Source organism: Macaca nemestrina, chromosome 9 (assembly GCF_043159975.1).
Source record: "Macaca nemestrina isolate mMacNem1 chromosome 9, mMacNem.hap1, whole genome shotgun sequence".
NCBI lineage: Eukaryota > Metazoa > Chordata > Mammalia > Primates > Cercopithecidae > Macaca > Macaca nemestrina.
The window spans coordinates 30,972,338-30,997,804 of NC_092133.1; the positions used below are offsets into that span (position 1 = coordinate 30,972,338).

The 25,467-nt window shown below is 48.7% G+C and overlaps 1 protein-coding gene across 7 annotated transcripts; it reads right to left on the reverse strand.

Moving 5' to 3' along the window:
* Nucleotides 1–355: 355 nt before the first annotated feature.
* Nucleotides 356–25,457, reverse strand: LOC105478340 (sideroflexin 2). Of its 7 annotated transcripts, XM_011735501.3 has the most exons (15): nt 25,319–25,451; nt 23,660–23,755; nt 14,050–14,110; nt 13,797–13,870; nt 12,229–12,414; nt 11,869–12,039; nt 10,186–10,284; nt 9,316–9,391; nt 8,902–8,987; nt 7,019–7,079; nt 6,584–6,650; nt 5,893–5,942; nt 5,551–5,600; nt 3,359–3,406; nt 356–1,606 (listed from the first exon to the last, which is right to left on the reverse strand). In XM_011735501.3, exons 5-15 carry the CDS (start codon nt 12,387–12,389, stop codon nt 1,507–1,509), a joined length of 969 nt encoding a protein of 322 aa, XP_011733803.1. In that variant the 5' UTR covers nt 12,390–12,414; nt 13,797–13,870; nt 14,050–14,110; nt 23,660–23,755; nt 25,319–25,451; the 3' UTR covers nt 356–1,506. The 7 variants fall into 7 exon arrangements, with proteins under 7 accessions (XP_011733803.1, XP_011733804.1, XP_011733805.1 ...); XM_011735502.3 differs by lacking the exon at nt 23,660–23,755 and having other exon boundaries at nt 25,319–25,457; XM_011735503.3 differs by lacking the exon at nt 14,050–14,110.
* Nucleotides 25,458–25,467: the final 10 nt, after the last annotated feature.

Sequence of the window (25,467 nt, forward strand, 5' to 3'; positions counted from 1 at the left end):
CTCTAACATGCCAAGGCCAAAGTAAGGCCAGATCCAGCTTTCCATTCAGGCTTTATTAACTTAGTTTACAGTTTGTGTGTGTGTGTGCCTATGTGCTCTTTCAACAAATTTATTCAGTTCACAGTGATATTGTTTGGACGGAGAGAGCAATCCTACCAGACAAAACTCATACACACATTGATTCCAGATGAGAAACAACAGTCCCCCAAGGAGCTTGAGAAATCACCTAGGGCAGCCAAGCTGGGGAAGGGAAGTGGCTGTGCTTTGCTCTGTGTCCTTTAAGGCTTTTTGGTCCTGGTTGATTTCCTCTCAGAAGGTTCCAAATAAAACTTCCCTTTCCTATTCAGTACACACCAGTCTTTCTTTGCTGTTTAACCTACTGGGCTGAGGAACGGAAGCAGGCAGAAAATTATACCCATTAAAGTGTATGGTTAATGCCTACATATATCATTTTTACACACAGTTAGTGGACTTATCTTTTAAAACAGACATATGTGGCAGTGGGGAAAGAGAACTTCCCTTATTATACAGAAGATTCCAAGAATAGATTCAGACATGATTTGAAGAACCATGTAACTCTGCTGCCTTGCACGGTCCCCTTTTTAGCACTAATAACTCCTAGGTGTCTGATCATTTCAAGGTTAGCAGCATTCCCCAAAAAGCTATACGGGCTGGGTACAGTGGCTCATGCCTGTAATCCCAGCACTTTGGGAGGCCGAGGCGGGCGGATCACCTGAGGTCAGGAGTTCGAGACCAGCCTGGCCAACATGGTGAAACCCCATCTCTACTAAAATACAAAAATTAGCCGGGCGTGGTGGCGGGTGCCCTGTAATCCCAGCTACTTGAGAGGCTGAGGCAGGAAAATTGCTTGAACCCAGGAGGCAGAGGTTGCAGTGAGCTGAGATCGTGCCACTACACTCCATCCTGGACGACAGAGCAAGACTCCATCTTGGGGGAAAAAAAGAAAAGCTGTCTGACCAGGGGCCAACGAGGAGGAGGATGGGGAAGGGTGGAGATGAGCCCCAAGGGGACAGAGTCCTTTCCCCCTTCTTTTTCCTGAGTTCGGCTAGAATTACATGATTAAAAGGTTCCATTGCTCGGGAGAGGAGAAGTGAAGAAGAAAGAGATATAGAAGCTTCCTTTTGATCCAAGGTCTTTTCCTCAATCCTGGCTGGAACCAGAATCCTAAAGGTTTCCTAACTTTTCCAAATGATTTGCTTGGTGTCTCCTCCCTGAGAGGGCCTCAGCTTCTGGTTTCCAGGGGACAGGGGTTAAGGAGGAAGCAGCTAGAAGACATTGGCCTTTGCTACCCTTTTTCACTTTTTTCCCCTGAGGTCCAATCAACCAGTACTAGGGTGTAGGCATGAGGCATTCATTGTCCCACCCCCCAATCTCTCCTGGCTTTCAGGCCTTGTTGGCAAAGAGGAAGGAGGACACAAGTGTGCATGTAGCTAAGAAGGAGCTGGTGAATATGGGAATAGACTGGTCCTTGCTGAGGTGGGGCATTTAGAGACCCTTATTGAAGTAGACATAAGGCTCAAGTTCTCCATACTTGGCCTTGATGGTGTCTTGGAGCTCTGGTTCCAGATAGGAAACGGGCAACTCACTGAAAAGAGAGCAGAAGGGGATTATGAGCATGCCACCGGGGACAAGCAGTAAGTTACCCTCAGATGAAGCCCAACTCAAATATCACCTCCAAGAAGCCCTCCTGATTTTTCCAACTAGGATTATTATTGGCCTTTGTATACCACAATGTTGCTTTACCATTACTCAGGCCTGACTTCATCCTCCTTGGGCTATGGTTCTTCGTTTCAACTTCCATCTTCTCCACAAGATTACAAACACAGTGCTTGGGACACAAGAGATGTCTAGTAGATGACCATGGAACTAGTATTGAACTAGAATACCAGGAAGGGGAGACTGGAATCGTCTGGGTATATATTCAAGCTACGCTTGTCTCCTGGGGCCAGTCACCCACCGCCCCACAGTCTGATGTATCCCTTCCCTTTTCCATCATCCATTCTCCCTGCTTCCTCCTTCTTGGACACACAAAGGAAATAGAGGGGTTTTGGTTTTCAGTCCTCTGCTTGTCCCTTTATTTATTTATTTATTGAGATAGAGTTTCGCTCTTGTTGCCCAGGCTGGAGTGCAGTGGCGCAATCTTGGCTCACTGCAACCTCCACTTCTCAGGTTCAAGCAATTCTCCTGCCTCAGCCTCCCAAGAAGCTGGGATTACAGGCATGCACCACCACGCCCGGCTAATTTGGTATTTTTGGTAGAAATGGGGTTTCTCCATGTTGGTCACGCTGGTCTCGAAATCCACCCAACTCGGCCTTCCAAAGTGCTGGGATTATAGGCGTGAGCCGCCACGACTGGCCCCCTTATTCAGTGTTAAAGACCAGCGGGGAACGGTGGCTCATGCCTGTAATCCCAGCACTTTCGGAGGCTGAGGCGGGCGGATCACCTGAGGTCAGGATTTCAAGACCAACCATGGCCAACATGGTGAAACCCTGTCTCTACTAAAACTACAAAACGAAGCCAGGTGCGGTGGCGCACACACATAATGCCAGCACTTTGGGAGACGGAGGCGGGCGGATCACAAGGTGAGGAGATTGAGACCATCCTGGCCAACATAGTGAAACCCTGTTTCTACTAAAAATACAAAAATTAGCTGGGCGTGGTGGCGCATGCCTGTAATCCCAGCTACTCGTGAGGCTGAGGCAGGAGAATCGTTCAGGGAGTCAGAGGTTGCAGTGAGCCAGGATCACACCACTGCACTCCAGCCTGGCGACAGAGTAAGACTCCATCTCAAAAAAAAAAAAAAAAAAAAAAAGAAAAGAAAATGAGCTAGGCATGGTGGCAGGCACCTGTAATCCCAGCTACTCCGGAGGCTGAGGCAGGAGAATCACTTGAACCGGGAGGCAGAGGCTGTGGTGAGCCAAGATAATGTCACTGCACTCCAGCCTGGACAATAAGAGTGAAACTCCATCTCAAAAAAAAAAAAAAAAAAAAAAGTGAAAAACCAGATCCAGCCAGAGGAGAGCTTCCTAATAACCCAGCCGGCAGGGAGAGAAAGTCTCCTGTTGCTCCCCCACCTTCTCTCCAAGGCAGTCCTTGCTCCACTGGGAGGGAGCAACCTTATTCCTGCCCCTGGCTTCTCCCGCCCCTCGCAGATCTGTTTTGGTTTACCAAAATTCACCAGGGTTAAGAGGCCCAGCCTTTAGGCTGATGGACACCTGTCCTCAGACAGGTGCTGCCCTTCCTGCCCCTTCCCTGTCTCCTTCTGAACAGCAGGCAGATCAGGGAGCACACTGGCAGGGCGGTCAGTTAAACCAAGTAAGGAATGAACAGCAGATACCATTTCTGTGGGAAGAGCCCACACGCCACTGGCACCATGAAGATGAGGCTGCAAGAAAGGAGAAACCAAAGCATCAGGGGACATCTCCCCACAGGCCCGCCCATCCCCTATCCCGAAGGGAAGGGAGCAATGCCCAGGCACCTGGCCTGCCTTCCCAGCTGGCCCCATATTCTTTCCCTCCAACCCTTCTCCTGTTCCCGCAGTGCGAGGATACTCATTCTGGCAGGGGGATGAAACCAGTACCCTCCCAACCCCCATCACTCATTCCCACCCTTTACTGCATTGTTCAGGCAGAGGAAGAAGACAATGAAGTAAAAAGGGACTGTGAGCGGTGGGCCAAAGGAGCCCAGGCACTGCTGGCATGGAGGGGGAGGAGCGACAAGGAGGGGAGGAGCCACATGAAGGGAGAGGAGGGACATGGAGGGAGAGGAGGGACATGGAGGGGGAGGAGCAACATGGAGGGAGAGGAGCAACTTGGAGGAACAGCATGGAGAGTGAGGAGTGACTTGGAGAGGGAGGAATGACTTGGAGGGTGAGGAGTGACTTGGAGGGGGAGGAGCAACTTGGAGGGAAGGAATTACTTGGAGTGGGAAGAACGACTTGGACTGGATGGGGTGAAGCAACATGGAGAGGGAGGAAGGACATGGAGGGGAGGAGTGATGAGGAGCGAGAGGAGCAACTTAGAGGGGGAAGATTGACTTGTAGTGGGAGGAGTGACCAGGAGGGGGAGGGGCACTATGGAGGGGAAGGAGTGAGTCTGTGGATTCTGAGACCTGCTTCTTTATTAGTTGAACACCTAGGCTGTCAGAGCACAGTGAAAGGCAGTTTCTCCAGCTTCACTGAGCATATAACTTCAGGGGCTTATTAAAATGCAGGTCCCAACTGAGGGGGTCTGGGGAAGGGCTGCAGAGTCTTTACTTTTAACAAGTTATCAGAGGATGCCAATGATGCTGGCGTGGACCAGGGTTTGGGAGGCAAGGTCTTACAGGATGCAGGACTCTGACAGACCTGGGTTGGTATCCCAGTTTTACCACTTACTAGCTGTGCCATCTTGGGCAAGTTACCTCAGAGGCACAGAGGGAGGACAACCTACTTTTTGGGGCTACTGCAGCCCACTTTGCAGTGCCTACTTTGCAGGGCTACTGTGAGGATTCAATGAGATATGTATGTAAAGCACCCAGCCCATGGTCACTACTCAATTCGCAGAAGTTGGCATAGCATAATGTTAGACTGTTGATCAAATCTCAGCTCCAGCAGTTACCAGCTATATACCCTTGGGCAAGTTTCTTACTCTAAGTCTCAGTTTCTTGATTCGTAAAAGGAGATGATAATAATACGTAGATATCTAAGGTTGGGAAAATTAAGTGAAATTATAGGTGTGAAGCATTGGGTTCAGTGGGGACACAGAGAAAATATGCAGTCAACGTTAGCTGTTAGTATTGCTGTCATTAGTCCCATGGCCCTGAAATGCATGGTGAATGCTAGGACTTCTCCAGTTAATGGCAGATACCCAAGAACATTGACATGACTGGTAGCATTTCCCTGCTGTGTGAGTCTGGGACACGTGACAGTCCCAGCCAAAGCTATGTCTCCTCATTCTTATCTCTTCTGTAAAATTGCTCCAGACAGCCAGGCACAGTGGCTCATGCCTATAATCCCAGCACTTTGGGAGGCCGAGCTAGGTGGATCACTTGAGGTCAGGAGTTTGAGACCAGCCTGGCCACCATGATGAAATACAAAAATTCGCAAGGCGTGGTGGTGCATGCCTGTAATCCCAGCTACTCAGGAGGCTGAGGCAGGAGAATTGCTTGAACCTGGGACGTGGAGGTTGCAGCGAGCTGAGACTGTGCCATTGCACTCCAGCCTGGGAGACAGAGTGAGACTCCATCTCAAAAAAAACACAAAAAAACAAAAAAACCTGCTCCAGACTTAAGGTCAAAGGAGAGACCCTCAGATGGGAGGGCACCTCAGCACTGGACTTCCTACATGGATATGTGCGTAAAGTCTAGCCAGCCTGAAGCCCTCACAAAAGATGGGGCAAGAGCTTTCCAGATGGACCATAGGTATTCTGAGCTTGACCACTTTTAAAGTCAGGTAAAGGAGTACACGTTCTCCAGCACAGGCTAGACAAGATGACACATCTCGAGTGCTCCAGCCACACAGAACCCAAACCATCAAAACATGATACTTACAAGTACCCACACAGCATGACCTGCAATGGGGCGTGCAGGACCTTGACTTTCTGTATAAAAACAGATAAAAGACAGATCCACATGGTACTTCTATGCCATAAGGTGAACCCCATCCCTGCTCTGCCATGGATCAGCCAGGTAGAAAAACCCACAGGCAAGGACCCCCTGGCCCTCAAAGAAGGCCTTGTTCTCTGCAGACCAGGTCAGGAAACTGGCCATGATGTCTAAACAAGAGGCCAGTGGAGACTGGTGTGGGCTTGAGTGAGATGTCAGGCATCCCCAGGGACAGATGTGGCTGGAGGCACTCTGGGCAGGGAAAATGCCAAGGCAAACCCTACATACCTGCATGAAGTGCAGTTTCTCAAGCCTTTCCATGATGACTGGCAGCAAGACTGGAAGAGACCAGGGGAGAAGCTGAGGGGAGGGCTGGAAGGCTTTCCCTAGGACTTCCTCTTAAGTCAGACTAGGAACCAAGTGATTCCCTCTCCTTCAACAGAAGCTCCAGAAAATACTTAACCATGAGGCAGAACAGAAGAGTAAGTAGGCATGGCCACCCCCGACCTCTCTCCCCAAAGTCCCGGCACAACAGTGCTTCCCAAGCTTCTCAATCTGCACGCTTGCGGTAACAGGAGAATATGCGCTGCTAGGTCCAAAGCCTCCTTGTCAAAACTCAAAAATGCATTTGTAAGCTCATGCAAACAAATTTTGCAATACGCCCCCTGCTGGAAGCAAACCAAAGCAGGGAATTTATCTTCTCTACCACTCTCCCTAGCACCCCACACTGTCTACACATTAAACACAAATGCTTGACAAGTATTAATAAAATGAAAATAACTTTCTACCCCAAACCTTGGATGAACTGATGTTCTAGGAATTAGTATGGTTCTTCTAGGCTTGCAGCAATCAAGCAAAACAGTTTGAGAAGCACGGCTGTAGAGGGTAGGCCCTACCTCCCACCCAAAACCTGAGTGTGGCTGAGACCTCCACCCTGCGTCACAGGGTTCCCCAGGATGGAAGGGCTTCCCCATCTTACTCATCCCAGGAGCTGACATGGTGATCCGAGAAATAACTACTTGGGTGATGCCTATGGCCGCAGCTCTCTGAGGGCAGAAAATAGTAAGTTGTCAGAAATGATGTATCCAGTGTACATGGGTTGCACCAGGGGGCTGGGTCAGCATCATGGCCAAGTCTGAGATGGTAAAGGGGAAGAGAAGGACCCTCCAAGTGCTAAGTGACCTCACTTCATCCCCTCCCCCCTAGCTAGGTTTTTATGGACCAGAAATGATGGAGAAAGGACAGAAGGGGCCTGTTCTGAACAGAGAAACATGGGGAAAATTTGACAGGGAGTGAGGATGAAGTCAGAGAAGCCTTCTCAATTCTATAATGGTGCCCACTGTGACCACTAAGGAGGGGACAGGGTATGAAAGGGAATTTCCTCCTCCCACCCCAAAGGGAGGCCTCTACTCACCCGGGAATGACCAATCTCATTTTCATTCCTGTCCTTCACGCAGATTCCCTGGATGAGCTCCCTAAACACAGACAGGAGTTACTGGACTTCGGAAAGGGGTGATGGAAGCCTGCCAGCCACGTGACATGCCAGGGGACTAAGGCCAGGCCGCTTAAGCTCCAGGAAGCCACCTCCTGTAGCCTGGGCCTTTGACCTTCCTTCTGCACTCCAATGAGCAGTATCTTAGGAGCGATCTGGGGCAGTGGCTGAGAGCGCTGGCCCTGGGCCTGGACTGTCTGGGTTGAGTCCTGAAACTGCCGCGTATGTGTGTGACCTTGAGCAGTCTTTAACCCTCCCAAAGCCTCAGTTTTGCTTATCTGTAAAATGGGGATCATCCTGGCGCCACTTTACAGGACCTGGTAAGGATTACGCTAGCTATTCTTTTTTTTTTTTTTTTTTTTGAGACAATCGTGCTCTGTCACCCAGGCTGGAGTGCAGTGGCGTGATATTGGCTCACTGCAACCTCCACCTCCTGGGTTCAAGTGATTCTCCTGCCTCAACCTCCCCAGTAGCTAGGATTACAGGCGTGCACCACCATGCCCGGCTAATTTTTTTCTTTTTTTTTTTTTGTGATGGAGTCTCACTCTGTTGCCCAGGCTGGAGTGCAGTGGCACAATCTCAGCTCACTGCAAGCTCTGCCTCCTGAGTTCACACCACTCTCCTGCCTCAGCCTCCCGAGTAGCTGGGACTACAGGCACCCGCCACCACACCCGGCTAATTTTTTGTTTTTTTAGTAGAGACGGGATTTCACTGTGTTAGCCAGAATGGTCTTGATCTCCTGACCTCATGATCCGCCCACCTCGGCCTCCCAAAGTGCTGGGATTACAGGCGAGAGCTACTGTGCCCGGCCCTAATTTTTGTATTTTTAGTAGAGATGGGGTTTTGCCATGTTGGCCAGGTTGGTCTCAAACTCCTGGCCTCAGGTGATCCTCCCACCTCAGCCTCCCAAAGTGCTGGGATTATAGGCATGAGCCACCGCACCCAGCTCACCCCAGCTATTCTTCTCAGGCCAGTTCTTGACAGCACTCAACCCAAGCCCCAGTAGGTGGCAGGGACTCATGCTCCTGTTAGGAAAGGTTCACTGGATGGGGAAGGAAAGATGAGCAGAGCAGCATGTGTGCACAACTATTCTGGTAGCGCTCCTTCTACAAAGGCTAGTGTGAACATTTTCCATTTGTTGGTAGTCCCAAGAAAATGTGGCTTGTAGATATTGATAATGATGACAATGGTAGAAATAACAGTGAACACTTATATAACATCTGTTATGTTCCAGGTGCTATTTTGAGTGCTTTATATAATTACATCATTAAAACCTCATAACAGAGATTTCTCTAGTCAAGAAATAAGAACTGTGAGACTTAGTAAGTTTCTCCTTTACCTTTTCTCCTGAGAAGTTTAGAGTTGGGTGCCTGGAAAATTTCTGTCTACTCCTCTGGCTTCTTTCAAAGCTTGTGGGTTCTGTGCTATCTTTAGACACCTCAGCCTGATACTTTTCATTCTGTATGCCATCCCCAGGGCTTGGGAAGTAGGAGGAGTTCACAATTTTAACACAGGTCCAAAAGGACATAATCCAGTGTAAAACTCCACAGGTCCACCCTGTCTTTCCCATCCCACATCACCCAAGAGAGGACTCCCACGGGACTCAACACACAGCCTAACCCGGTCACCCACCACTCCCGGGGCCATCACCAGGGGAGCAGCCAATCCCAGGGCCCTTCAGAGGCTCAGCCCAGCAGCCCTCCCCATGCCCACCGCAGTCCCCAGAAGCCACCCACTGCTTTGGTTTCTTGCCCCTTTTCTGCTAATCTTGTGGTTTGTAGGGAGAAAAGGGGGCCTATACTCACTGCTGTCGCATCATGGGGATATTGACACAGTTAGCCGCAGCCACAGCGGCAAAGGGCACCCAGCGGCCCACCAAGGGCGGCGCTTTCTGTTGGAGGAAGGGAATAGTAGGAGTTGTTGAGATGCGCTGGAAGATGGGAGGGGAGGGGGCTGAACGACTAGAATACAAAAAAGAAAATTAGGCCTTGCTACTGCCACACATCCAGACACCCACTCTGGGAACCCCAAACTCCCTCAAAGGCTCAAGAAGAACCAACCTGGGGACAGCCCTGGTGTATTTCTCTTCACTTGGCTAGCAGGGCTCTGGCCATTCCCAGCTCACCCAGCCTGGGGAACTGTCCCTGGGGGAAGGCTGTTTTCCCTAGGACTCTGCTGCCCCCGCGTGGCCACCATGCTGCAGCAGCCCCAGACCATACCTTTGTCAACATGTTCATGCCCACAGCCGTGGCCACAGCAGTGGTTGTGGCTGTGAAGTAGGAAAGGGTCATCTGCCTGGGGGAGGAGAGAGATGCTTGGGAGTGGGGCGCCTGCCAGCTGAGGGCCAAACCACGGGCTTGAGGGAGAAAGTCGGCTGGTGAGGCTTCATGCCTGAAAACCGCACAGGATCTGTCCCTAGCCTTATCTGTGACCCTCTCCCCCTCGCTCACAGAGCCCCAGCCCCTTTGGCCTTCTTTCAGTACTGTGAACACACCAAGTTCCTTCCTGCCTCAGAGCCTCTGCACATGGCTGCTACCTATGCGGCGAGGGGCTCCCTGGGCTCTTGGGTCGTTCAACCCTCAACCTTCAGGACACAGTTGAAATGTCGTCTCCACAGAAGGGATTGCTCTAAGTGGCCTAACTACACAGACACAGCTCTGCTGTTCTCTGCCTTGCAACCCTGGTTTTCTGGGTGTTTTTTGTTTGTTTGTTTGTTTTGAGACTGATCTTAGGCAATCCGCCTGCCTCGGCCTCCCAAAGTGCTGGGATTACAGGTGTGAACCACTGTGCCTGGCCCAACCACACGTCTTAACAATGTATCCCAGAATGTAGAACCATGCGCATCCCCAGCACATAATACACACTCAAGAAGAAATATTTAGAGAATGAATGAATAAACACATTTGGAATTGGTCTAGGAAGAAGATCCACTCCTACTCAGCTTGAGAAAATACTTCCAAACCCTGGGAAACGGTAACTTGGTCACCTGCTCAGTGCAGGCGCTGCCCAGGAAGGACTGCCAGCCCAGAACTCTTTAGAAAAGCTGTTCGTGGGAGGCACGAGGACAGCCTGGGGCTCAGGTCTCCTACCTGACTGATATGGGGGAAGCCGCATTCCTGTTGGTGTAGTTGACTAAGGCATTGAAGGACTGGTTCACCCACTGCCAGAAGATCACCGCCGGCATCGTCCTACCAGTGAGGAAGGCCAGGAGAGGCAGAGAGAAGTCAGATGGCAGGGAGTCCTGAGGGCACGCCAGTCAAAGCACGTGATCTGCAGGTCCCCACACTGTTCTCATACTAGGTTTTTATTTATTTATTTATTTTTTTATTTATTTATTTTTTTTTTTTTTGAGACGTAGTCTCGCTCTGTTGCCCAGGCTGGAGTGCAGCTCACTGCAAGCCTCCTGGGTTTACGCCATTCTCCTGCCTCAGCCTCCCAAGTAGCTGGGACTACAGGCGCCCGCCACCTCGCCCAGCTAGTTTTTTGTATTTTTTTAGTACAGACGGGGTTTCACCGTGTTAGCCAGGATGGTCTCGATCTCCTCACCTCGTGATCCGCCCGCCTCGGCCTCCCAAAGTGCTGGGATTACAGGCTTGAGCCACCGCGCCCGGCCTATTTTTTATTTTTTTGAGACGGAGTCTCGCTCTGTTACCCAGGCTGGAGTGCAGTGGTGCGATCTCAGCTCACTGCAACCTCTGCCTCCCAGGTTCAAGCAATTCTCCTGTCTCAGCCTCCCAAGTAGCTGGAACTACAGGCACACACCACCACGCCTGGCTAATTTTTGTATTTTTAGTGGAGATGGGGTTTCACCATATTGGCCAGGCTGGCCTCGAACTCTTGACCTCAGGTGATCCACCCACCTCGGCTTCCCAAAGGGCTAAGATTACAGGCATGAGCCACCATGCCTTGCTTGTTCCCATATTGTTTTATGCACCTGGGTTTTTGTGCAGGCTGACCCCTCTGCCTCAAATATCTCCCCCTCCTCCTTCCATATGTAGCCGAACCCTGCTCTGTTGAGAGAGATCACTTCCTCCTTGGAACCTTCCCAACCCTTCCCTGCCCCTCCTGAGACAGAGTAAGTCATTCCATGCTCCTGCTTCCACAACCCCATGTTCTTCCCCCAACCTACCACTTACCAAGCTGTACTGTAACTGTTTACTTCTTGGTGTCCTCAACAAAACTGGGAGCTCCTTGATGGGGGGGGTTACTGAAGCCTTTACATTCCCAACACCTGGCCCAAAGCCCAGCTCAATAGCTGAACCAATCAATGCATGGGGTAGGGGACGCAGGGGAGGAAGGAAGAGGTGGGAAGAAGAGTCGCACATCCAGCAGCTACAGAGGCGGTCTATTCTCTCCTCAGCCAAGCCAAGAAAGGGACTACCTATTGTTTTGTTTGGTTGTTACATAATTAAAATCAATGTGGAAAAAGTACTTTTTAAAGAGGGAATTGGGGTAACTTATTTGTTGAGGGTTCTACATAGGACTGCCTCAGTTAAAATCCAGGCACCCGTATTTACTGCCTGTTTAAACTTGGACAAGTTCTTCAGCCTCTGTAGAACTCTAGTTCTTCATCTATAAAATGGAAACAATAGTACCTATAGTGTAGGGTTGTTGAGAGGATTAAATGAAGCAATACGCGCAAAGAATGTAGCATAGTGCCTGGTATCTGGTAAGTGACCAATCAAGAGAACTATTATTATTATCACAGTATGGCTCCCTGACCAGCAGATCCAGGCAGCTGTACCTCCCATGGCCCTGCCCCCAAGTCCCACCTGTAGAACTGGAGCATGAAGCCCGTGATGATCATGCCGCCAGGGAGCTGGAAAGACATGCGCCCGATGACATTCATCTTCTCCCCAGTGTCGGGGTGGAAGGCCGAGTCATATAGCTTCTTGGCATACAGCAGCTGCTCCACTTGGGTGCCTGGGGGCACAACCCCCATCCTGCCACCCAAGGACAGCAGGCAGTCACCATCCTGCCTGATCAACATCTCCCAGTCTCCCTACTCTCGCTTCTCCCAGCCCCCAGCCCTAAGAGTTCTGTCTATTCCTTCATCTTCGGTTTCCACCTCCACCCAAGAGGACCCCATCAATGTTACCCTACTACTTCCAGCCCCTTCCCCAACCACTCACCTGCTCTTCTCCACCATCATCTTGGCCCAGTCCAACTCCTGCTCAGATACGAAGACAGTGCGGGGGTCCGTGATGTTTAGGAAGTGCTTCACTCTCCCCAGGAAGGTGCGCTGGTCCCAACGGGGGGCATCGATGTTAAAGCCAGTCAGGTCAGCCTCCATCTTGTTCACACAAAAAACTGTGGACCTAAGGGACAGAGGAAGAAGAGCACTGTCCCCTAAATCAAAGCCCACCGCAGAGGACCTGAGCACCTCCTACTGTTGCAGATGGTCTGCTCTCGCCAGCTACTGGGCATCATCTGACTCGGCTTGGGAGGGCCCCAGTGAATGGTCATCAGATTGAGCAACTGGGCACCAACACGTGTTTCCTGAGGGCCTGCTGGTGGTCAGCTCTGTGCTTAACCATACTGCAGGAGGGACTGCAAAAGGGGACAATACAGTGCCTGTGCTTGGGGAACTCTGGGAACAAAAGCCCACCCATTAAACAGTATAATACCCCGGGGTGCTTCTGGCAGGGAGATGGGAAAAGTAGCCATTTTGAAAAACAGCCAGCTCGGTGCGGTGGCTCAGGCCTGTAATCCCAGTACTTTGGGAGGCCGAGGTGAGGGGATCATGAGGTCAGGAGTTTGAGACCAGCCTGGCCAACATGATGAAACCTGATCTCTACTAAAAATACAAAAATGAGCCAGGTGCAGTGCCAGGCGCCTGTAATCCCAGCTACTCAGGAGGCTGAGGCAGGAGAATTGCTTGAACCCAGGAGACGGAGGTTATAGTGAGCTGAGATCATGCCACTGCACTCCAGCCTGAGCCTGGGTGACAGAGCAAGACTCCTTCTCGGGGGGGAAAAGCAAAACAAAACAAAACAAAACAAAAACTCCAAAGCCGTTTGTTCTTCTTTTTTTTTTAATTTAATTTTACTTTTTTTTTGAGACAGGATCTCATTCTGTCACCCAGGCTGGAGTGCAGTGGTATGATCATGGTTCAATGCAACTATTACGTCCCAGGTTCAGGGATCCTCCTGCCTCAGCCTCCTGAGTAACTGGGACTACAGGCACACACCACCACGCCTGGCTAATTTTTATATTTTTTGTAGAGATGGCACCTCGCTATGTTGCCCAGGCTGGTTTCAAATTCCTAGGTTCAAGCAGTCCTTCTGCCTCAGCCTCTCAAAGTGCTGGGATTACAGGTGTGAGCTGCCGCATCTGGCCTATTTTATTATTTGGAGACAGAGTCTCATTATTTTATCCAGGCTGGAGAGAATGGTAATTGATAGGCATGATTATAGCTCACTGCAGCCTCGAACTCCTGGGCTCAAGCAATCCTCCAACCTCAGCTTCCCAAGTAGCTGGGACTACAGGCATGCACTATCATGCCCAGCCCTTTCATTCTTCTTAACAAAGTCTACCCTTGAGGGAAACTATTTTACCACAGCCTAACCATCTTGGGTTTTACCAGAACTTAACTGACTCAGGGAAAGAGAACTCCAGCCACCTCTTGCCTTCCTGCCTCACCTAAAGAGGACAAGGGGAGGCTGAGAAGCTCTTTTGAAGGTTCAGGAAACAGACTCACCAGAAGACTGAGACCTCATCACAGGACTGTAGATCCCTCCACTCCCTCACGTCACCACTGCACCAGCAGGGCTCCTGTATCATTACAAGGATGATAACAAAAAGACTAACATGTCTTAGGCCCTATTTAAGAAGTCTCTAGAGACCCATAGACAGTAGGGGAGACAAGAACAAGGACACCAGAAGAAAATTTAGCCTTTTATATCTATAGCTACAGCAAACAGTAAACATAACCTAGATAAACAAAACCTCACCCCTCAGTTCCTCTCACAGGGTACATCATGTCCAGCTTTCAGTGAAAAATTACAAGGCATACTAAAAAGAAAAAAAAAAACAGTTTGAAGAAACAGGCCAAGCATCAGAACCAGATTTAGATATGAGATTTTAGACTTATCAGACCAGGAATTTAAAATAACTATGGTTAAAATAAATAAATAAATAATAAATAAAATTATTAATTATTTAAATAAAACTATGGTTAATATTCTAAGGACTCTGAAGGGAAAAGTGGACAACAGACAAATAACGTAAGCAGTGATGGAAACAAGAAAGAATCAAAAGGAAATGCTGGAAATCAAAAATACTGTAATAAATATGAAGAAAGTCTTGGATAGACTCATCGGTAGACTGGACATGGCCAGGGAAAGAATCAGTGAGCTTGAACATGTGTCAACAGAAATTGTCGAAATGCTAAAGGCCCATCCATGGCAGATTGGATAAAGAAAATGTGGTATATGTACACCATGGAATACTATGCAGCCACAAAAAAGAACGAGATCACGTCCTTTGCAGGGACATGAAGATGGAGGCCATTATCCTCAGCAAACTAATGCAGGAGCAGAAAACCAAATATCACATGTTCTCATAAGTAGGAGCTAAATGATGAGAACACATGGACACAAAAAGGGGAGCAACAGACCCCACTGGGGCTCACTTGAGGGTGGAGGGTGGGAGGAGGGAGAGGATCAGAATAAATAACTAATGGGTACTAAACTTAGTACCTGGGTGATGAAATAATCTGTACAACCCCAGTGACACAAGTTAACCTATGTAACAAACCTACACATGTACCCCTGAATCTAAAGTAAATGTTAAAAATAATAATAATAATAATAATAATAATAATAATAATGCAATTACACAATAGAAGGGCTTGGACTCAGATCCTCCACACATGAATTCTGTCTCTCATTGAGAAACACTGAGTCCGTGGTGAGGGATGGTGTGGGAATGTTCGTCTTCATATATCATTGGAATTACTATTTGGGGGTACATACCATCTGATCCTGTTGGTCGTTACCCATTTCCACCTATCTCCATATCTTACAGAAGAACCATCTCAAGTACTAACTGCTTTATATCCCTTAAAACATTTCTAGTCGGGGCTGGGCGCGGTGGCTTATGCCTGTAATCCCAGCACTTCGGGAGGCCAAGGCGGGTGGATCACCTGAGGTCGGGAGTTTGAGACCAGCCTGACCAATATGGTGAAACCCCATCTCTACTAAAAATATAAAAATTAGCCAGGTGTGGTGGCAGGTGCCTGTAATCTCAGCTACTCAGGAGGCTGAGGCAGGAGAATCACTTGAACCTGGGCAGCAGAGGTTGCAGTGAGCCAAGTTCATGCCACTGCACTCAAGCCTGGGTGACAGAGTGAGACTCTGTCCAAAAAAAAAAAAAAAAATTCTAGTCGGCAAGGCATGGTGGCTCACATCTGTAATCTCAGCACTTTGGGAGGCCAAGGAAGGTGGACCACCTGAGGTTCAAAAGTTTGAGACCAGCCTGGCCAACATGGTGAAACCTCATTTTGTATTTTTTTTCTACCAAAAACTAGAAAAATTGGCCAGGTGTTGTGGTGCACACCTGCAGTCCCAGCTACTGGGGAGGCTGATGTGGGAGGAATGCTTAAGTCCAGGAGGCGGAGGTTGCAGTGAGCCAAGATCGAGCCACTGCACTCCAGCCTGGGTGACAGAGTAAGACTCTGTCTCAAAAAAAAAAAAAAAAAAAAAAAAAAAAAAGGGCTTTCTTGGACAAACAAAACAGGAAATTTGTCACTGGCAGACCTGACTTACAAGATATTAGAAGAAGTTCTTCTGGTCATGTGCAATGGTTCACACCTATAATCCCAGCACTCTGGCAGGCCAAGGCAAGAGCATCACTTGAGCCCAGGAGTTTGAGACCAGTCTGGGCAACATAGTGAGACCCTGTCTCTACAAAAATAAAAAAGAAAAAAACATAGCCAGCCGTGGTGGCATGTCCCTGTGTTCCTAGCTACTTGGGAGGCTGAGATGGGGGGATTGCTTGAGCCTGGGAGGCTAAGGCTAAGTCTGCAGTGAACTGTGATCGTGACACTGCACTCCAGCCTGCATGACAGTGTGAGACCCTGTCTCAGAAAAAACATTAACAAACAAACAAAAATAAGTAAAAATGTTTATTTCTCTTATTCTGAATTGTTAACAGTTAACAAACAGATATATTTGTTTAAAATAATAGTAGCAACAATGTATTTGGTGATTGTAGTTTATGGATCAGAGAAATCCATGACAGCAGTAATAGCAAGGACAGGAAGGGAGAATTGGGAGGACTCCATTCTAAGGTACTTGCACATTCCATGCAGTGGTATAGTGTTACTTGAAAGTGGATTTGGATTAGTCATAAATATATATTGCAAACTCCTGGGCAACTGCTAAAAAGGTTTTCAAAAGAAGTATAATTGATACACTAAGAGAGGAGAGAAAACGGAGTCATAAAAAAAAGCTAAGGCTTTTAAATTTTTTTTTTTTTTTTTTTTTTTTTGAGACTGAGTCTCGTTCTGTCGCCCAGGCTGGAGTGCAGTGGCCAGATCTCAGCTCACTGCAAGCTCCATCTCCCGGGTTTATGCCATTCTCCTGCCTCAGCCTCCCGAGTAGCTGGGACTACAGGCGCCCGCCACCTCGCCCGGCTAGTTTTTTTTGTATTTTTTAGTAGAGATGGGGTTTCACCGGGTTAGCCAGGATGGTCTTGATCTCCTGACCTCGTGATCCGCCCGTCTCGGCCTCCCAAAGTGCTGGGATTGCAGGCTTGAGCCACCGCGCCCGGCGGCTTTTAAATTTTTGCCTGAAAACTTCAGGAAGTCATTGAAAGATTTTAAGAAGAAGAGTGACAAGATCAGATATGTAGTTTACCAAGAACAAACTGGGTAGTCGTAAGAATAAACAGGGTGTGCCCAGACTTCACGGGATGCAGGGAGACCAGCTGGAAGGGAACCCCAATAATCCAGGCAAGAAGACATAGGGCTCAAATGAACCCAGGTGCACTCAAAGGAGAGACGAACAGGAGAGAATCTTTCAAAGAAGCAGAATCTTAGGATCTGCTAAGCAATAGGTATAAAAGGAACACTGTATCAGTCAGGGTTCAACCAGAGAAGCAGAATCAGTAGATTACAGACAGACAGACAGATAGGTAGATACCAAAACATAACATGGGGCAACATGGGGTTCCTCTAACTCCTGAGCTCAAGCAATCTGCCTGCTTTGGCCTCCCAAAGTGCCAGGATTACAGGTGCGTGCCACTGCATCTGGCCTATGACACACACATATACATATTTTATGTATTTCTAAAATATATTTGTATGCTATAATATATATTCTATAAACATATAATTTCTATATCTACATCAATATATAAATTATATATCTATATAAATATATATGATTTTTTTTAATTTATAGATATATCAACATATATTTATAATATATAAATTTATTTATATAGAGATATGAATTATTTAAATATAATATGTAAACATAATAAACATAAATAATTCATATAGCTATACAAAATTATATATAAATATATAACTTTATATATTATAAATATATATTGATCTATCTATATAAACTTTATAATTTTTTTTTCTCTTTTTAGGCAGGGTCTCAGCCTGTTGCCCAGGGTGGAGTGGAGTGGTGCAATTATAGCTCACTCTAATCTCAAACTCCTGGGCTCAAGGAATCCTCCCATCTCATCCTCCCTAAGTGCTGGGATTACAGGCATGCACCACCACTCCTGGCCTAAATATATATAAAGCTGACATAATATCATATTGATAAAATATAGAAATTGATTTATCACAAGGAATTAGCTAATTGGCTCACATAACTGTGGCTGTTGGGTAGGCAATCCTGAAGTCAGCAGGGCAGGCAGCCAGCAACAGACCATCCCCGGGGGAGAGGGAGCAACGTGGGTAATGGCTCAGAGTCCAGAACCTCAGAGGGGGTTCAGGGGTGGTCTAGCCCTCCTTTAAAGGGCTTCCACCTGATTAGGTCAGGCCACCCAGGATAATCTCCCTTTTGATTAACTTAAAGCCAAACAATTGAGGAATTTAATTACATCTGCAAAATCCCCTCACAGCAGCACCTAGATTACTGTTCGTCTGAAGAGCTGGAAGATGGTGCATGTGTGCTCCTGGGTAGCCACTATAACTGGAATATACCAGAGAGGGAATCCGGGGAGTCTTGTTTAGCTTATTTGAGTTGACACAGGACAAATATCCAGAGTGATATCCAGGGTTTCTGACTTGGGTGATAGGTGCTAACCGAGAGAGCACAGAAAAATTGGCTTTGAGAGAGAAAATATTAATAGTAAGCTTGATTTCTCCATGTTGAGTTTCAAATGCCATGGGATTACTTTTTATTATTATTATTATTTTTAAGACGGAGTCTCGCTCCGTCGCCCAGACTGGAGTGCAGTGGCGAGATCGTGGCTCACAGCAAGCTCCGCCTCCTGGGTTCACACCATTCTCCTGCCTTAGCCTTCCCAGCAGCTGGGACTACAGGCGCATGCAGGCGCACGCTGCCACGCCCGGCTAATTTTTTTGTATGTTTAGTAGAGACGGGGTTTGACTCTGTTAGCCATGATGGTCTCGATCTGCTGACCTCGTGATCTGCCTGCCTCGGCCTCCCAAAGTGCTGGGATTACAGGCGTGAGCCACCACGTCCGGCCTATTTTTTTTTTTTTTTTTTTTGAGACAGGGTCTTGCTCTGTTGCCCGGCGGGGAGTACAGTGGTATGATCATGGCTCACTACCCCAGCCTCCACCTCCTGGGCTCAAAAGATCCTCTGACCTTAGCCTCCCAAGTACCTGGGATCACAGGCATGTGCCACCATTCCCGGCTAATGTTTGTATTTTTTGTAGAGATAGGGTCTCCCTATGTTGCCCAGGCTGGTCTCAACTCCTGAGCTCAAGGGATCTGCCTGCCTTGGCCTCCCAAAGTGCTGGGATTACAGGAGTGAGCCACCACCCCCAGTCCTGCCATGGGATTTTTTTTTTTTTTTTTTTTTGAGATGGAGTCCTGCTCTGTCACCGAGGCTGCAGGCTGGAGTGCAGTGGTGCGATCTCGGCTCACTGCAACCTCCACCTCCTGAGTTCAAGCGATTCTCCTACCTCACCACACCCAGCTAACTATTTGTATTTTTAGCAGAGACAGGGTTTCACTATGTTAGCCAGGATGGTCTCGATCTCCTGGCCTCGTGATCCACCACCCGCCTCGGCCTCCCCAAGTGCTGGGATTACAACTGTGAGGCACCAAGCCTGGCCAGGATTTTCTTTTTTTTTTTTTTTTTTTTTTTTTTGAGACGGAGTCTCGCTCTGCCACCCAGGCTGGAGGGCAGTGGCCAGATCTCGGCTCACTGCAAGCTCCACATCCCGGGTTCACGCCATTCTCCTGCCTCAGCCTCCCGAGTATCTGGGACTACAGGCGCCCGCCACCTCGCCCGGCTAGTTTTTTGTATTTTTTAGTAGAGACGGGGTTTCACCGTGTCAGCCAGGATGGTCTCGATCTCCTGACCTCATGATCCGCCCGTCTCGGCCTCCCAAAGTGCTGGGATTACAGGCTTGAGCCACCGCGCCCGGCCCAGGATTTTCTTAAATGCAATAGGCTGCATCCTGTCTCAGGTCCTTTCCAAACACCATACTCAAAAGCCAGTGTTTCCTCTCTTCACTGAATAGTACCTATTTGTCCTTTTTTTTTCTTTTTTTGGTACAAATAATTTTCAGATTTACTTCTATAGCTTCTACTACTAGGTCATTTTGTCTTTTTCTTAGAAATAGCACCTTAACTAAGTTAAATAATTCACCTGTAAAGTGAGGTGGTATGTTCATTTTGCTTACCACTGTCACCCCAGTGCCTAGCACAATATTCAAGTATTTGCTGAATAAGAAGTTCATCAGCCCCTGGGTATTCAGGCTTGAAAGATAACAGAGGTCAGAGCTAGAAGGAAAAAACGGAGTCAGCAGCATCGAGGTGATTTACGATAAAGTTTTCCAGTGAGAACACACACGGAATGGGAAGAGGAGAGAGCTGAGGACAAACCCTGAAAAATCAGGACATTTAAGAAGCTGAGGTCAGGCACGGTGGCTCACACCTGTAATCCCAGCACTTTGGGAGGCCGAGGTGGGTGGATCACCTGAGGTCAGGAGTTTGAGACCATCCTGGCCAACATGGTGAAACCTTGTCTCTACTAAAAAAAATACAAAAATTAGCTGGGCATGGTGGCAGGCACCTGCAATTCTAGTTATTCAAGAGGCTGAGGCATGAGAATCACTTGAACCCAGGAGGCGGAGGTTGCAGTGAGCTGAGATTGTGCCACTGCACTCCAGCCTGGGCGACAGAGTGAGACTTTGTCTCAAAAAAAAAAAAAAAAGAAGCCGAGGCCAGGCATGGTGGCTCACACCTGTAATCCCAGCGCTTTGGAAGTCCAAGGCAGGTGGATCACGAGGTCAGGAGTTCGAGACCAGCCTGGCCAACATGGTGAAACCCCTGCCTCTACTAAAAATACAAAAAACTGGTCGGGCATGGTGGCAGGTGCCTGTAATCCCAGCTACTCGGGAGGCTGAGGCAGGAGAATCACTTGAATCTGGGAGGTGGAGGTTGCAGTGAGCCAAGATGGTGCCACTGCACTCCATCTTGGCAACAGGGCAAGACCCTGTCTCAAAAAAAAAAGAAGCCGAGAAAAGGAAGCCCCCAAAGATGGGAAGAACCACCAGAAAGAAGAGAGAAAGGAGGTGGAGACAGGCACAGATAGGCCTGTAATCCCAGCACTTTGGGAGGCCGGGAGTTCCAGTTCAAGAAAAGAGGCAGGAGGGACCGAGTTGGGGAAGGAAGAGTGGTGGTCAATTTTTAGATTTTTTTCGTTAAGGCGGAAGAGACATCAGGAAGCTGATATGCTGGGGGTACACCTTTTCCTAAGAGGAAGGACCAGGGACAAGAGGAGAGGCTCAACATGGACTATCCACAGCGCCCTAGCCTGGCCCTGATGCTTCTCTGAAGCAGCAATCTCCAGAGAAGTCAGAAGGCAGACAGAAAGAGTCCACTGCCAAAACTCAGACTTCCCCTCTCCCCTGCCACCTGGCCTCCTGCAGGCTGGTTCAAAGACCAAAGGCATTTCTCTCAGTCCCAACTGAAGCAGGAATGGGAGGAGGGGAAAGAGTTCACTTTCCCAGGCTCTACATGAACCTAAAAGGAGTCAGCTTGGCTGGCTGACCACATGCTGCCTTGGCTTACAGAGCCCCAGGCTCACGCACGCTGGAGACAGCCTGACTGAGCAAAATGCTATGCCTGTCCCTCAGCACACGCATACACACAGCGCCAGACCTTCTCTGACATCTCTGTTCCCCTTAACGCAACATTGAAAAGTCCTCTGCTTCTCAGAATGGAGGGACTATCATCAAGGGGTAAACTAAACATTTGCTAATTATGCAAGAGCCTTTGCCTTCTTAACTAAAGTCAGGATAGAAACTGCAGAGTCCCTGTCTTAAATAAAACATAAAGCTGAAAAAAAAAAAAAAAAACTAAACGATCTGTCTGGAACATTTCCGCCACACACCCACCGCACCCCAATGGGCACTGTTCCCCGACTCCTTCAGGACAAACTCAAGTCCTTCTGTGATATATACTCCTACAGCATCCTGTCCTTTGCAGCATGCTGGGCATTTGTGATTGTCACCTTCTTGTCATTGACTGTGATTCGTGTAAAGTCTGCCTCCCCTGACAGACTGTAAGGCTCACGAGCATAGGGATCATGTCTGTGATGTTTCCTGCTACATCTTTCACGTGCCCTCGAAGAATATTCACTGCTTACCTGAAATGTATTCCAACTTCTTGGGTCTGTTGGCATCAAGGATACCACCTCTCTTAAGTCAAACTCAGAACCTGCCTAGGTTACAGAACTAAGAGCAGGCTTTTTTTTTTTTTTTTGAGATGGAGTTTCACTCTTGTTGCCCAGGCTAGAATGCAATGGCACAATCTCGGCTCACTGCAACCTCCACCTCCCAGGTTCAAGCGAATCTCCTGCCTCAGCCTCCCTAATAGCTGGGATTACAGGCATGTACCACCATACCCTGCTAATTTTGGATTTTTAGTAGAAACAGGGTTTCTCCATGTTGGTCACGCTGGTCTCAAACTCCTGACCTCAGGTGATCCGCCCGCCTCGGCCTCCCAAAGTGCTGGAATTACAGACATGAGCCACCAGGCCCGGCAAGAGCAAGCTTTCTTTCATGGAGTTGCAAATTGTCTACCTTGCCTGTGCTGAGTCATACCGGTCTCTAAATTTTCTTCCATAGTTACTGTCCCTCCTCCCACACAAGCCACATCTAGTCTTCCCTAAAAAGGTCATCATCATGTCCAGGGTAGCCCCACTTCTGAAGGATTATGGTTACACTACTAGGAACAAGGTAGGAGTAAAAATCAGACCAGTGATTTAATGGTATCTCCCTCCTAGGATTAGAGAATATCACAGCTTGAGGCCCGGCGCAGTGGCTCACGCCTGTAATCCTAGCATTTTGGGAGGCCAAGGCAGGTGGATCATGAGGTCAGATCAAGACCATCCTGGCTAACCCAGTGAAACTCCATCTCTACTAAAAATACAAAAAATTAGCCAGGCATGGTGGCAGGCACCTGTAATCCTAGCTACTCAGGAGACTGAGGCAGGAGAATCACTTGAACCTGGGAGGCAGAGGTTGCAGTGACCGGAGATCACACCACTGCACTCCAGCCTGGGTGACAAAGCAAGACTCCGTCTCCAAAAAAAACAGAATGTCACAGCTTGAAGACAAGTGATCTAAGATCTCAGTTTACAGAAAGGAAACTGAAGCCTAGAAAGTGCACACAGATTGGGCCACCACGGTGGGCATTTTTGGTACACTTGGCCCTGCACTAAGTGCTTGCAGCAGATATAAACACCAACAATCAACAGATCCAGTCCTCAAAGATTGGACAACAGCTAAGGCCTTACTCACTTCCCCAAGGTCCTCTATCCACTATAGCCTACTTGCCAACTCCTTAAAAAAGAAGGAAAGAGGTCTGGCACAGTGGCTCACACCTGTAATCCCAACACTTTGAGAGGCCAAGGCGGGCAGATCACCTGAGGTCGAGAGTTCAAGACCAGCCTGACCAACATGGAGAAACCCCATCTCTATTAAAAATACAAAATTAGCCAGGCCTGGTAGTGCATGCCTGTAATCCCAGCTATTTGGGAGGCTGAGGCAGGAGAATCGCTTGAACCCGGGAGGTGGAGGTTGTGGTGAGCCAAGATTGCGCCATTGCACTCCAGCCTGGACAATAAGAGCAAAACTCCATCTCAAAAAAAAAAAAAAAAAAAAAAAAGGAAAGAAAGAGAGGGAAAAAAGAGAAAAAAAAGAAATGGACTACTACATAATGCTGACATAATGCTCATCCTTCCCAGAGAGAGATTTTCTCTGACAAATGGTATCAGAGATCAGAAAACAAGCTTCCAAATTCCTTCTAGGTATCCTCTTAAAAGCAGAAGTGCACAAGATTCCTGTTTGTAGCCCCAGGTAGGGAGAAAAACGAAACATATCGCTGGTACTTACATCAGAGGAAGATCAAGGTAGCCAAAGACCCCAGAAGGTCAGACACAAAGACCACTGAGACAGGCAAGGATTAGGGTCAAGGCTGCCTAGAGCAAGCTGGAAAATGAGAGTAATAATTACAGGAGCAGGCCCAGGTATAGGCTTATGGATACTCATCTGACTCCAAGGCAAGTGGGCTCTTAGAAACCAGACAACTTAGAAAGAGCGACCTGCCTTGCCTTTTTCACAAAAGGGCTAACAGTCTACAGATGAGTAGATTATAGGGGTTTGTGTGCCTATATCATCACCTCCATTCATCACCTCCTTAGTCAAGGCTCTGAACTGCTTTTCTCTCTAAGGATCTGAAGCAGGTATGCAAACAGCAGATGTTGGTTTTTGTTTTCATTTTTTTTTTTTTTTGAGGCAGGGTCTTGCTCTGTCACCCAGGCTGGAATACAGTGGTGTGATAATAGCTCCTGGGCTCAAGTAATCCTCCAGCCTCAACCTCCTGAGTAGCTAGGACTACAAGTGCGCCACAGAACCTCTGGCTAAGTAAAAAAAAAAATTTTTTTTGTAGAGGCAGGGTCCTACTGTGTTGCCCGGGCTGGTCTCCAACTCCTGGGCTCAAGCCATCCTCCCCTTCAGCCTCTCAAAGTGCTGGGATTAAAGGCATGAGCCACTGCGCCTGGCCGCAATTACCAATTTATAGGGGTTGTGAAAATGAAATGAAATTTGGTATGAAACGTATTTCATTAGGAAGGATGTAATTTCCATACGGGCTGATTTTGTCCACTGCTGTGTCTCCAGCGTCTAGAACAGGGCCTAACACGTTTGTGCAAACTCTTCTTATAGTCCTCTGCATCAGGAAAGGGGTGGGAGGTAGCACTTCCCAACCCACCCCAGTACCCTTCTTGCTCTTCCTTGGCTGAAAATGCAGGCTCATTGTTGCCTCCTCCAGGACTACAGATGGTGCACGGTCCGGTCCAAAGCAGCTTAGCAAAACCGGCCAGAGGCTGGGCACGGTGGCTCACCACTTTGGGACACCTGTAGTCCCAGCACTTTGGGAGGCCTAGGCAGGCGGATCGCTTGACCCCAGGAGTTCGAGCGCAGCCTGGGCAACATGGCGAAACCCCGTCTCTACAAAAACAAAATACAAAAAATTAGCCAGGCGTGGTGGCGCCCACCTGCAATCCCAGCTACTCGAGAGTCTGAGGCGGGAGAATCGCTTTTAAGCCCGCGAGGCGAAGGCTGCAGTGAGCCGAGATCGCGACACCGCACTCCGGCCCGGGCGACGGAGCGACAACCTGTCTCAAAACAAAAACTGGGCCAATCCCCAAAACGCCTTTCACCTGTGCTTCAGCTCACCTCAGGGCTCAGGGCCAGCCCCAGGCTGCTTCTTGCCCTCCGACAGACGGTCTCCCCCCATCGGTACTCCCCTATCCCGGACGGCTCGTAACGCCCCAGTCCCTCGGCCTGGCACTCGCAGGCAATGGGGATCAGAGCAGAGGGGCCCATCTGCAGCCCCAGGGCACACTCCTCGCGCCACGTGGCTTCTGTAGGTGGAAGTCTAGCCCGCGCTGCAGCCCCGCCTGGACAGTCAGGACAGAAATCTCAGCTCCCTCCCGAGATGTGGGGATTGGAGGTAGACAGGGTGAGCGCCCTTGTCCCAAGGCCCCTTACCTGGTCCCGGGACAAATGCCACCAGTTACAGTTAGCCTTAGAAACCTGGCCTGGGGAGAGACCTGGGCGGGGGAACCGCCCCCATGCCCGTCCACGCCCCTCCTTTTCGACCAATCCCAGGCCTGGAGGCTCCCGCCAGCCACGTGGGC